This window comes from Telmatherina bonti (assembly GCF_933228915.1).
Source record: "Telmatherina bonti genome assembly, chromosome: 3".
Lineage (NCBI taxonomy): Eukaryota > Metazoa > Chordata > Actinopteri > Atheriniformes > Telmatherinidae > Telmatherina > Telmatherina bonti.
The window spans coordinates 17,448,730-17,462,640 of record NC_136621.1 but is presented as its reverse complement, the minus strand read 5'-3'; the positions used below and the strand labels follow the sequence as shown (position 1 = coordinate 17,462,640).

The window sequence follows — 13,911 nt, the reverse complement described above, 5'->3', positions numbered from 1 at the left end:
ATGGAGATGGAGCTGAGACCCAGGCTTTGTTTTCTGATCAAAGCAGAGCGCGGCTATGGCTTTCACCTGCACGGTGAGCGCAATAAAGGGGGTCAGTTTATACGCAAAGTGGAACCCGGATCTTCAGCGGACCTGGCCGGTCTCCGACCAGGGGACCGGGTGGTGGAGGTGAACGGGGAGAATGTGGAGAGCGAAACACACCATCAAGTAAGTAAAGACACTGCAGATAAAAGAAACGAGCCAGAAAGCAGCATGCACTCTGAAAGGTGCAAACAATGACTTCTGTACCTGTTAGACTGCTTTTTCCTCGCCTCAGGGGGAGGAGGGGGGCTCTAAATGGATCAGTGTGATAATGCGTAATGGGAATCACAGGTGTCTTTGTCATGAAACAAAAGTTTATTATATACAAGAGTTCCCAGTGTGCTAAATGGCATTGCGCTAATTATTAGAATCTGTCTTAAGCTTCTCGCCATCATCCCTCTCTGTTCCCTGCAGGTGGTGAACCGCATTCTTGCGGTGGCCCACCGCACCAGGCTCCTGGTGGTGGACAGAGAAACGGACGACTACCTGCGCAGTAATGGTCTGGCTTGCACAGAGGACCTGGCTATTGAAATGGGAAACCTCTCCCCACGCCCCTCTCCCAAGCCCACACCCTGCGCCTCTCCCATACCCAGAGAGAGTTCACCTCTGTCCCCTAAACCAAACCACACACAGACATTCCCGTATCCTCCTGCAGAGTCACCTGCTGACATTTCCACACAGAGCAAAGACAAGACACCTTCAGAGACATCAAGCTCGGCAACAGACACAGAGGTAAGAATCAAGACACTCATATTCATTGTTAAACATAGACTGAGGAGTTTGTCTCTCAGGAAAGCTGCAACCTGTGTTGGTGTGGGAGGATTGTGTGTGTGTGTGCGTGTGTGTGTGTGTGTGTGTGTTGTTGTTGTTGCTTGCAGACTTGTTGAAAAAGACACAAACAAAAGCAGAACAAGCAGAAAGCGTACAGAGGACAAGAGATGATGCAGCTTTATGTATGTTTATTTAAAAATTCACTAAAACTATCTTAATGTACTTCAGACTTTTACAGTTCAAGGCATTTCATTGTTTTCCAAAAAAGCAAAATATGGAGTGTTTACCTGAGGAAAATCTAGAAGCTTTCAGACAGCGTAGCCCTCTGCCAAGGCTTAGAGTAACTCACCTGAGACTAATTCCAAAAGGCCCAACGTCCCACCCACCAACCCCAAGCCAGCTCTCTTATGTATCAGGATAGATGCCACATCCTATCAGAACCTTTGAACCTCGAAACAAAAATTTTATTTTCACTCACTATGGCATTATTTATCATCTACTATGATGTCCTCTTGTAATTGTTGGGGGTTCTTGTCAGTGATTGTGGACATTATTTGTTTAGTTGGGAGCTGTAATGGCAAAATGATCCTTAGCTCCTCATAGTAAAGAATTTCCTGGATCCAGGTGGTGATTCAGATCATCCTCAAAACGCAACAACTTGTTCCTTTATTCTGCTTGTTACATTTCCTGAAAACTTAATCAAAATCCGGCCATATCTTTTTATGTTATGAGTTATCTTGCTAACATACAGACAGACAAACCTATGGTGCTGAAAACATAACATCCACATTGGCAGAGAATCTTGTCTTCAGTCCCATATCTTACACATCCACAAGGCGTCGAGCATCATTAGCTTTTTTAGCCTCTACATGGTTGGTGTCCTTCGTTTATAGCTTTATTTAGCAATTATAACGGTTGGCCAAGCATTCCTTTAAAAGTGTTTTTATAAAAACCTTATCCATTTTCTATGCATGCTTTTATTTAAAAACACTTGACTATATGATATTTTTAATCAAACCTTTAATTAAACAACCTAACACAGATATGCAACAATGAAACAAATAAATAAATGCCAAAGTCGGAACATTATGACATCACAGATTAACAAATTTCCTTTTTTTAAAATTTCCACTTTTGTAAATCAAATCCGACTCCCTGTCTCTCTTTGCACCTGGTCAGTACCACTAAACCCACTCTCTCCAGTGTCTAATTTCACATAATGTTATAAATGTAGTATTTCCTCACATGTGATTGGTCATATAAGGCACCAATCATAACAATGTCTCGACCAGATGAGAGTGAACTCTTCTTGTGTACAACAATGACCTAGCCGGCTCGTTTATTAACAACACATCCCTAATTTTGTGGCTGAAGTGAATTGGTTCTGTGTTATGCAGCTGCAAGTCTTTGACAGAGAAAGTATCTGCAACTTATAGTAAAAATAAAACTAATCTGGGGGTAAAACACATTCAGTGTACGGTAATTGCAGCAGGTAACAGACTTCTTGCCATCTGTACCTCACAATGCAGCAACATGTTGTATTGTCCTGTTAGGTGCTGTCAGGTACGGGAAGCATCTCCCCAAACACAACAAGCCCTCATGTTATATTTATTCATAAGACTCTTTTGTCTGGTAGAGGTGAAAGCATTTAAACTGCGTAAAAAAGGAGTGCTTTTTTTGTGCATTCATCTTTGAGAGTCGACATCTCTCATTCATAGGGGGGTTGTTCCCACATACATGAAGACCAGAGACAAAACTATTCTCATGTGTCTGTGTTTACTGCAAGAATGATACTGTGGGCATTGTATTCAAACCAAACAATCATTTAGGGAAGATAAGACTGATGGTGTGTGCATCACTTGGGGGTGAAAACCACTAACTCACTTCACAGAGAGCTGCAATAGACTCTAAAGTTGTTGTTTTTTGGTTTGTTTTGTATGCAGAGGAACATTTTAGCTTTGCTTTTATTAAAAAGAATTAGTGCAGGTTTTGTGATAGTGTCTCCCTTTAAAAACAGATGAAAGAAAGCGCTAAATGTAATGCTGCAGATTAAACTCAGAAACCAAATGTCCTTTGTTCAGATGTAGAAAAGAAAAGGACCCAGTATAAACCAAATAATTCTTGGAAATGGCTGAAAAAATGCAAACAAACACCTTAAAATTCCTGAAATCCAATCCATGGGATACAAGGGAAACCAAATTCCACAAGCACCCGCCAGACAACAGTATGACGTCTAAATGTCTGCCGCTCTGCAGAATTAACATGTGAGCTGGTTCTCACAGATTGTTTGGACTCTAAACAAAGTGGACCAGGATCTGCAAGGCTGGCGGCTCACGTCAAACTGCCATCTGTTTAGCTGAACGCAGAGTAAATAGAGGGTGTCCCTTTTGCTGCTGTCGTGGCTGTCTTCCTTAGTTTTCAATGGTCCCAAAAAAGTGATATAAAAACGTTGAAACGGCAACCCCAGTGCAACATAGTTACATTCGTTCACTCATTCATTTTCTGAACCGCTTAATCCAATTCAGGGTCACGGGAACATAGTTACATCAATGCTCATATTCACGCATCCACTCCTTCTGCATAAAGTGCATTGTGATTATTTTTAACCAGTCAATGATAATTTAAAAAAAAAAAAAAAAGACATTTTGACAGATTAAAACCAGGTGAAAGCCAAATCTCACTGCTTTTTATTTCCTTGATAAGCACACAAAAGATTTGCACTGTCATGCGCAAACTCTTCCACTGCATCTTGTGACTTGACATTCAAGTCATCAAACATGTAAATACAGACGCAACTTCATTGTTGCATGATGTTATTGTGACAGCAGATGCCCATATCCACCAGAGTGGCGTAATCAGTGGCAGCGATCACAGCTGCACACTGTTCACACATTTCACTGTCAATGATCTCATGTTCTCATGGATATTGTGGTAATAACAAACATTAAAGGTCCAGTTTACTTTTGAACTCGTGGGATCTGTTATCTGTAAGATGGTATAAAAATGTTTTCAAAACAGCTTAACAGAGCATGAAGAACATCATATGATTAATTACAGACATTAAAGTATGACTTCATGTCTAAAAATGGAGATGTACACAATGTGGATCAGAATACAGATTTTATCTGTTCAAAAAGTAAAACAACGGAGAACAGCAAGAACGATGAACTCCCTGCAAACCTTTTCAGGAATACTTTACATCCTCACCTTCACAGGTGCAGACATGTCAGACAACAAAGTCAATGCACAGACTAGAAGGTAGTAAAAATGTCTCATGTTTTCCTGTTTTTATTTACTTATTTATATATTTATTAATTTATTTGTTTATTTGTGATGTGATGGGAATTTAAAAATTAGGACAACTAGTGAGTCTGATTGCTGTGATGAAGCTACAGATATATCCAGCCCAGTCGACCTAATACAATATTGTAAAAGTTGATTAAATGATTATAAAGCATAAAAAACCAGACACCGATGTGGAGCACATTTTTCAGTGCTTAAATTGAATTTTATTAACAATTTGGGAAAATAAATATTCATATTATTAACTGTCTTATCAACCATTTGTTAATAAACACTGAAACACCAATTTATAATAAATTTTGTTATCCAAAAGAAAAAAAAAAAAGATTTTCTCCTGCTTTTTGTCAGTGTATGCTTTGAATAGTTATGAATAATGGCTCCCCCTCCCCATCCGGTTCTTATGTTAATTTGCATGAATACAAATTAGTAAGATGGTTCGAAAATATTCAAAAGTCACAGTGAATTTGCTGCTGCAAGTAATTCTGGATGGTACCATCTTCTGCCCTGTCATGGAAGGATGTTTAGTGCATCCTGAGCTAGAGGAAATATGAGCAGTTTAATCCTTCATGCACCTTGAAAGCTGCATAAAAAAAAGACTCCTGCAGCTAAAAAAAAAAAAAAAAAAAAAAAAAAAAAAAAAAAAAAAAAAGCTACAATTGTGTGCAATTATATGTTAAACTTTTTTTTTTTTTTTTTTTTAAATAATCCACAATTTTTCAGATGCAATTTGTTGCAGATTGATGAAGCCCTGTCTAGATCCTTCTATACCCAGTCATGTTACTAACCTGCTGACAACCTAAGTAGTTGTAAAATGTTCCTCCAGTTACTTTTCAGTTGTCTCACTTACTTTTCGAAACCTTTTGTTGACCCCCTTCCAACTCTTTTGAGATTTTTGCTGCCACTGAATTCAAAATAAGCCAATATTTCCCATGAGATGGTGAAATTGTCTGTTTCAGTATCTGATATGTTGTTAACATTCTTTTGGAACTGAAATATAGGTTCAGGAGACCTGCATTTTGTTATTTTTGCATTTTACAAAACATACCAACTATCTGGAGCTTAGGTTGTCTATGAGATTAATCACTTCTATTTAAGAAAGTGGTCTTGCTGTCTTTGCTAAAGGAACAGTAGAAAGTAGCTCTTTAATTTGGTTTACGGACTCAGAGATTCTTCCAAGTCACTCAATTAGGAGCTTCCATGCAAAAATTCAACCAGAACTAAAGCCTTTATCTCATTTATCTTCAGTAATCACATTTTCAGTTCCTGTGGTCAACAGGCTCCTTTCCCATCTGATCTCATTCTATCTGATATTTTTCATGGTGTCATGTTGGATGACCAGTTTACCTTTAATGTCCATGTTGCCTCAGTTGCCATATTTGCCGATTGGCTCTTTACAACATCAAGAGAATCAGACCGTACCTGACAGAACACACAACACAGCTTTTGGTTCAGGCTCTGGTCATCTCACGCATCGATTACTGCAATTCTCTACTGGCAGGTCTGCCTACATGTTCTGTTAAACCTCTGCAGATGATCCAGAAGGCGGCAGCACGTCTGGTCTTCAACCAACCCAAACGGGCTCATGTCACTCCGCTGCTACTCATACGTCACTGGCTTCTGGTCTCAGCATGCATCAAATTTAAAGTTTTGCTTCTGGCTTACAAAACAATAACCCAAAGGGCTTCTATCTACCTTCCCTCCTTAACCCAGAGCTACACTCCCTCTCCACAGTTACGACTAAATCACTAGCCAGACTCTTTTCCTCAGTCATGCCACGATGATGGAATCACCTCCCAAACTCTGTCTGTTGTTTACTTTTAAGAGCAAGCTGAAGACTCAGCTCTTCAAGGAGCACTTCTATACTTAGTTTAGCTATATTTGTCAGGAGAGTTGGAGAACTTAGCCTAGTTCTTTGCAACAAATATGGTATTCATTCTTTGTATTTTAACATAGGGTATATTGTGAGGTGGGAAAAAAAGCCTGTAGTACTACATGTCAAGACTGGCGTCCAACTGGACTCCAGCAGTCCACAAGCACCTTCCTATGATGTCCTCTCCTGTTTGATTTTGTGCTTGTGTTGCTCTCACTCTCATGTGTAAGTCGCTTTGGATAAAAGCTTCTTCTAAATGACCAGGGAATTGAATTGAATTGAATTGAATTGAATTGAATTGAATTGAATTGAATTGAACTGAACTGAACTGAACTGAATTGAATTTAATTGAATTGAATTGAATTGAATTGAATTGAATTGAATTGAATATACAAGCAGAAAAAGTAAGAAAGAGAAAGCAAAGCTTGATGTAACAGACATGTAATGTGACCAGACTTAATGCTCTGACATACCTCCCCACTCCTCTCTTTTCCAAGTGAATTTCTGAGATTACAACATTGCTGTTTTGAGGGTGCAGAAAAGTTTGTATCATCCATTTAAAAAAATCTTCCTCCAGGAAATCTGTAAAAGAAAGACTAAGTCTGCCTTCAGTTTTCTGTCTGAGCTGTATGACTATGACATGCAGATGGGAAAGGGGGTGCAGCAGCCGCTGATCAGAGGCTCAGCTACCAAAAGTCATCCCAAAAATCTAATTTATGATTAGATATACAGCAGAAATCTGTTAAAAAGCTGCGGGCACTAAATGTTAATCATTCTTACTTCAAAATGACTAAAAAGATCAAAACTGCTGACAAACTCTAAAACCATTTTTTTTAAAAAACACATATTACATCACCAGTCAAAAGTTTGGACATACTTTTCCATTAAATCCAATAGGAAAATGTGTCCAAACCTTCGACTGGTGCTGTATATCTGTCAAAAAAAAAAAAAAACTATTGAGGTCCTTAAAGGCATCGACTGGTTTGAGGTCGCTATGGTTTACACTCTGAAAGTGTCCGTTTATTTGGGGCAAAATTATAAATATAGTAAACAGGCCACTGACACAAACTGATCTCTAAAACTACTTGACATTATTTCAGTCTGTCGTCACGATGTTGCTTTCTGTGACTGCAGCTTACTCTTTGCTTGTCAGACAACTTCACAGATGTTTTTCTCTCACACCCCTGTAGACACAATCCATTCAGTCTGTACTTGATGAAGCATAAAGGGCAAAGAGTTCTGTCAGACAGCACTCAGCTTAGCCATGAAGACACATTTGCAGGAGTGGGACTAATGTGAAGCTCTGGTAAGAGAACACACACACAGCCAGCTTGTAGCTGGTAGTAAAAGTCAAGGTCTGGGCAAGTGGGTGAGTCACACAATGTGTCAAATCCTGTTGTTGGACGTGAGGATCAGGATCAGAGATAATGTCTCAGACAGATCCACTTAGCGTAGCTTTCCCAGCTTTGTGACCACCAGCTCACCCTGACAGCTTGTGTTCAGCTGCACGAGCACACACAGAAATAACAAAAACAGCAGCACAACCTGAATCATTTGAAATCTTATTTTACTTAATTTAATTTATTACTACAACAATAAACTTCTGTCATTTCATCATTAACTTTGTAAAAAAGAAAAAAAAAGTTTGGTAAATGAAATATCTCCTTTAAACATACCAGTTGGTATTATGTATTATACATTGCTGGAAATCCTGATTACAGGTTCCAGATCACTTTTATAATGATCTGGAACCTGTAAGGATGGTGCTCCTCTGTAGTATTTTCCTTTCAGCTTTCACGCTTGTTTTCAGTACCTTAGTGAATCGAATTAGTGCTCTTCCTCAAAGTAATATGGAACCAGCAACACATCCTGTCATAGTTTGGACTTTTTGTGTCTTTTTACTTCTGGATTCCTGTTTTATTTTGTAGCTTTCCCTGTTTAGTTCCCTGTTGTCTTGTTTCCTGTTTGGCCTTCCCGTTCATTAGATTCATCTGGACTCAGTTAAGTCATTACTCCTGTGTTTTGTTCTGTTTTCTGTCTGGATTTATAGCCCTAGTTTCTGTTTGCTGGTTCATTTCATGCGTAAGCTTCGTGTGCTTGTATTAGTTTATCATTAGTCTCCTGTGGTTTCCTTCATTGTGTTAGCTTGACTTCAGTTTAGTTTCTGGATTAAAACGTCTTGATTCTGCATCCCTGGCTCCCGTCTCTCCAATTTGGGTCCACATCTCCACCACAACGTGACACATACTGGGCACTTTTATATCATGGAAGATCCCTACACACCTCCTCCTCGTGTTGGTTACCAGCCTGGTCCCATTTAGCTGTGGTAAGGCCTCCTATTGTTCAACCACAAATTGTTGGAGGTCGCGGTGGTTGTGTTGGTCATTCTGGTACATAGAGCTGAAGATGATCCCACAAGTGTTCAACTGGGTTGGAGGTGTCCAACAGGACACATCCATCCTCTTCACTCCATTCTGGAGGTACTGAGATGAACCTGGCTCTGCAGAGGAGTGTTATCCTCCTGGAGAAAGGCATTAGGTACCAGATATAGGATCACTGCTTGCTCTAGAATCTCTTACGGATATGTCTACCTTATCAGTCAGCTGTTCGTCATACATCTGTGATTGGCATGCACCTTGCAACACATGCATCTTAAAACAAGACTGAATATAAACAGAAGAATATCACAGGGGAATTTCAGATAATTTTTAAGGGACACGATCTACGTGTGTTGCTGTGTTGTTCACTCTCCAGAAGCACCATCCTTACAAGCTACACCTCATTGTGAATGTGATTATTCAGGTTTATAACAATGTATAAAACATCAAACATTGGTAATAATAAAAGACAGAAATGTTCATCCAGTTAATTCTATAGTTGTATTTGTCATGAAACAGTTGTAACTGTTGTGTGATGAGAGTATGCCCCCCAACCCCCACCCCCATTCCTGAGAGTGTAAAATTGTTTGTGAATGAATTTAAACTACTGTGTTTTTCCACTTTTGGCGTGTTCATACATTTTCCAGCAGCATATTCAGTCTTCTGGATGCATTAGTGTAAATTTGCAGCCTCTACTAATCCAACAAATCAGTCTTTATTTGGAATATTTAACACATTTACAGTGATGCACATTTGACAAATTCATTTAAGACTGAATAGATAGCTCCCTGGAGCAAAAACTCTCATGTCTTTGGTCTACAGTAACTGACCTGAATCCTTCCATACATGCTTTTGTCTCATTTCCATCTCTGGCTGCAGGTTGAACCTTCACCAGAGCTAAAGGCTGAGCTTCTCCCTCGCCTGTGCCACCTGGTGAAGGGGGAGCATGGCTACGGCTTTAACCTGCACAGCGATAAGAAAAAGCAAGGCCAGTTCATACGCACTGTGGACCCTGACTCAGCTGCTGAGAGAGCAGGCATCCGGGCTGGAGATAGAGTTGTGGAGGTATAAATGAAACACACACTCACAAAAAGTAAAACCCCAGTATATACCATGTCTTAAGAAAAGACCTTTTTTTCTTGTTGAATTAATTTAATCTATTATTATATAATGATTTGTACCTGGAAGATTGTGCAACACGTGCAAAAAAGTTGGGAAAGTAAAGCTTTTCAGTGTTTATTTTACCTTTTTCATCTGGAAAACACATCAGTTTTCTGGAAAACTTCTGCTCTCTTCATTATTCTCCACACATTTCTATATGTCCAGATCAGGACTGCAGGGAGACGAGTCCAACACCTGCACCTGCTTCTTCCTCAGTCATGTCTTTATAATGTTTGCAACATGTGGGTTTGTAAAGTCTTGTTGAGAGACTGTCTTGAAGACACCATATGTTGCTCTACCATTATACTTAATGTTTCTTTATCAAAGCTGCCAATACAAATGAGCTATTAGCCCTTTATAGGAGACTCAATGAAATACTTTGAAATTAGACATTTTAAACCTAAAGTGTACTTGTGGTAACAAAGTAATGAGTGTAATAAGACCTCCTTTCTGTTGTTACATTTAAAAACAAATTAGTTTCATGCTGAAAATGAAGGAAAATTAAGTGATCAAAAATAGTCACTTGCCCTATTCTGGTAAAAAGAAAAAAAAAATTCTTTTCTGATAAAAGAAAGTACAATGAGAGTGTATGGAACAAAATGATGAAAAAAAATTATAAATAGTTTTATAAACAATTAAGACCATCATAGAGCACTATAAAACACTCAAAAATAACAAATAAAATAAGTTATAAAATGTTATTCATATACATGAGTATAATACGTTATAAAAAACCTTTTATCTATAACAAAAATAATTTTATTTACAAATAAAGATATAATGTATGGGAATATATTTATATAATGTAGAATATTTTTTATTTCTTTTTTATTTCTATTTATGTTTTATATGTTATATAACTGTAATTATAGTTATATTTACAATAATTAACTGTAAACTTGAAAAGCACTGAAAATAATAATGATATTATAAATAATATCATTATAAATTTATAATGATAATATAAGTAAACAATATTATGATATTATAAATAAACAAAGATAAAAATAATATATATTTTTGTGGAAGTGATCAAAAATAATATATATATATATATATATATATATATATATATATATATATATATATATATATATATATATATATATATATATATATATATATATATATATATATATATATGTATGTATGTATGTATGTATGTATATTAACACTGTATTGTCACAAAACTTTAAACCAGAACTATCCAAAATCCTACTTATTACCTGTTTTTAGCTATATAATTTCTGCAAGTTAGTTGTATTTTTTATTCAACTGTTGTGAAATATCCTATCAGTATTTGGCAAGACTGTAATAGATTGTCTCAAGTAATGTTTGTTTGATATGAAAAATCTTACAAGTATGGTTTACTAGAAGAACAGGGCATGTGACTAAAATAGTCTTTTCTTACTTAACCTGTTTAGGGCATATGATCAAATATAATCACTTCGTTTTTCACATGATAATTTCACGAGTTTAACAAAGTCTACCAACAACAAAATATATGCTGTTGTGTAGCACTACTTTTCAACTACATATTATAAAAGTTACAATATGTATTTCATAAAAATCCGATGGTTAGTTTTAGAGATCCGACAGTAAAGATGCGAAAGATTGAGCTGTAGAACCGGCGGTTTTAGTTTGTGGGAAAACTATTCAAAGTATAATGAGCTTGATCTCTGCTGATTGGCTAGGTCAAATTGCATCACTCTACAAATGCGCAAAAACCAGAGGTGACGTAAGGTAGAAGGACTGTGGAAGTGATCAAAAATAGTCTCTTGACCTATACAGGGTTAAACCCCATGCCACTTCCAGCTAACAGTCTGGATGTCTTTTATGTGGAGCATTACCTTAGTTACCTAAGGACAAAGTTAACACCCTTATTTGCTTCTTTTTTGGACAATAAAGTGGAATTTGTGAATATAAAAAAACTGAAGTTCTTGACAACGGTTTCCAACAGCAACCCACATGTGGTTTCATTAACTGTTGGTGAATGATGGTGATGACCAGAATATTTGGGAATAATCGGCCTCTTGCAGTTTGCATCTGTCAGTGGATGTGATGTTTAATCTTGAACTGGTTTATGCTTAATTTGACACATGAAGCGCTGCCATTTACTCTTAGTAGAGTTGTCCCAAATGTCATCTTCCAAACCCAATTCCTCCCAAAACATGCAATCTGATGGGATCTTTGCAACGTTTATGTTTTTTATAATAAAAAAAAAAAACTTTAAACAATAATTTATTCCTGACGCAAGCCTTCTAACAATGAATGTCTTTCCTATCAGATCATCCAAACCAGAGGGTAAGTATGGGACGTTTGAACCGTCAAGTTAAAGAGGCAGAATTGGAAATAACTAAATAAACTAAACTGAGGGAGATTAAATGTGGAATAAGTCATCAAAACTTGAAAAATTACATTTTTTTTTACAGTCTTTACTTAGTTTTTGCCAAATGGTAAATTCGCAGTCCAACCTTGCCTGTGGAATAAGTAGATTTTTTTGTGAACAGGACTTAGATGAATGAGGTTTTTAAAGTTCTGGCTCAGCTGAAACCACATTTTGAGGACATTTCAGACTGTTGGTTTGTAACTGAAGTGTTTCTGGGGTTTTTTTATCGTTTTTATTTTTTTTAGATATGTATGTGACAGGTTTGCAGGTATGTGTGCTTACACAAGTAGGATAACATTTTCTTTTCCATCTGTATAAAGTGTGCAGGTAATGATGTGCAGAGGAAGGGTGTGGAGGAAGGAAAGAATTCATGCAAATCACTTACCTCTCAAATCCCAAACTGTCATGATCTCTTCAGCAAGATGCCCTGTGCAGTGCTGCCTCCTGATTGTCATTGTGTCATTGTGTTTTTTTACTTTTTATTTTCACTCTGCTTTGTGTTTTTCCTGATGTGTTATTTTTCAGGTAAATGGAATGAACACCGGGGGCTTGAGACATTCTGACGTGGTGGCACTCATCAGAGCAGGCGGAGAGGAAATCCACCTCCTAGTGGTGGACAAGGAGACGGATGAGCTTTTCCAAAGACTGGGAATCGTACCAACAAGCAGCCATATCAAAGGTCAAATGTCACACCTTGTTTAATGCACGGCTCTGTCTACACTCTAGAATGAATGCTGACTCTGTTCCTGTTGACTCTCTCACAGAGGTCTATGTGGATGATGTACCTACAGAGAGCACGCCGACTACGCCGTCTCCGACCACTGAACTCCCTGCGACGACACCAATCATTAATGTCACTTTAACAGACTCGCCAATCAAAAACACATCTCCGAAATCCCGGGTCAATGGGAGCACAGCATCCCATTCCTCCAGAAGTTCCACCACCAAATCTGAGATCAGCAGCTCGGATATGAGCTTCCAGGTGAGAGAAGGAGGATGTTTAAGACAAAATGGCTAATATTAGGTAATGAACAGTGAGACAATGAGAAGGTGAGTTGTGTGCACATGATTTATGTCTGTTTGCATGTATTAAAGGTTCCTGAAGAGGACGACAGGCGTGTTTCAGATCCTTTTGTGGACAGTGGCCTGCGCCTCAGTCCCACAGCTGCTGAGGCGAAACAAAAGGTCCTCGCCTCCCGTAGTAAGAAGAAAGCCCCCCCCATGGACTGGAGCAAGAAACAAGAGCTTTTCAGCAACTTCTGAGCCAAGTGAATGAAGAAAGGATGAGAAAAACAAAAATGGCACAAAGCAGAGAAAAGAAAAACATTTTATTCTGGTTCTGCTGTAAGAACCAAACTTTTCGTTTTGCACAGTCAGTAAAGATGTGAAAAGGAAAGAAGAGGGGACAGGAAAAGGTTGAAAGGAGCATTTGTGGAAACTGTTTTCTGCAACAAAGCATTGGCTGTGTCGACATCAGTGACAAATCATTTAGTGAAAGATTTTTTTCTGGTCGAAGCTGGAACAGACGTTTTCTGGCCTCTTGAAGAGCACTGAGAGGAAACTAGACCTGTGCGCCTTTTCTTGGCTCCATATTTAGTTTGAATAGAAACTAGAAGGTATCTTCTTAAACTTGTCATATCTAAATGACCGTGTCGGTAGATTTGCAATAAAGTTCCAGCATGTTGAATGTTTCTGCTACCAGCTACAGGCTGTAGCTCTTTATGAAGCCTGTTATCATTGTGTGAGGCATTGTGGAGAGAAAGGACAGAGCTGCAAAAGGAGCTGATGTTTTGTTTTTTGCCTTGTTTTAACATTTGTCTAATCCAGGTTTAAATTCATTTGCAAGTGACTTGTGTCTGTGAACTCCTGCATCCATGTATGTTTTCAGCAGGTAGGTTTTTCTTCAAATGATATCTGTAAATGTAATTCTCAAGAAGTAGCTGGTTCATCTTTGCAGG

The 13,911-nt window shown here is 38.0% G+C and overlaps 1 protein-coding gene across 1 annotated transcript; it reads left to right on the top strand.

Moving 5' to 3' along the window:
- nherf2 (NHERF family PDZ scaffold protein 2) lies at positions 1 to 13,216 on the top strand (the record flags this gene model as incomplete). Its single annotated transcript, XM_079264367.1, has 6 exons — positions 1 to 207; positions 496 to 813; positions 9,283 to 9,468; positions 12,479 to 12,632; positions 12,718 to 12,935; positions 13,049 to 13,216. The coding sequence occupies 6 exons, from the start codon at positions 1 to 3 to the stop codon at positions 13,214 to 13,216; spliced, it is 1,251 nt and encodes a 416-aa protein (XP_079120493.1).
- Between the last annotated feature and the right edge of the window lie 695 nt (positions 13,217 to 13,911).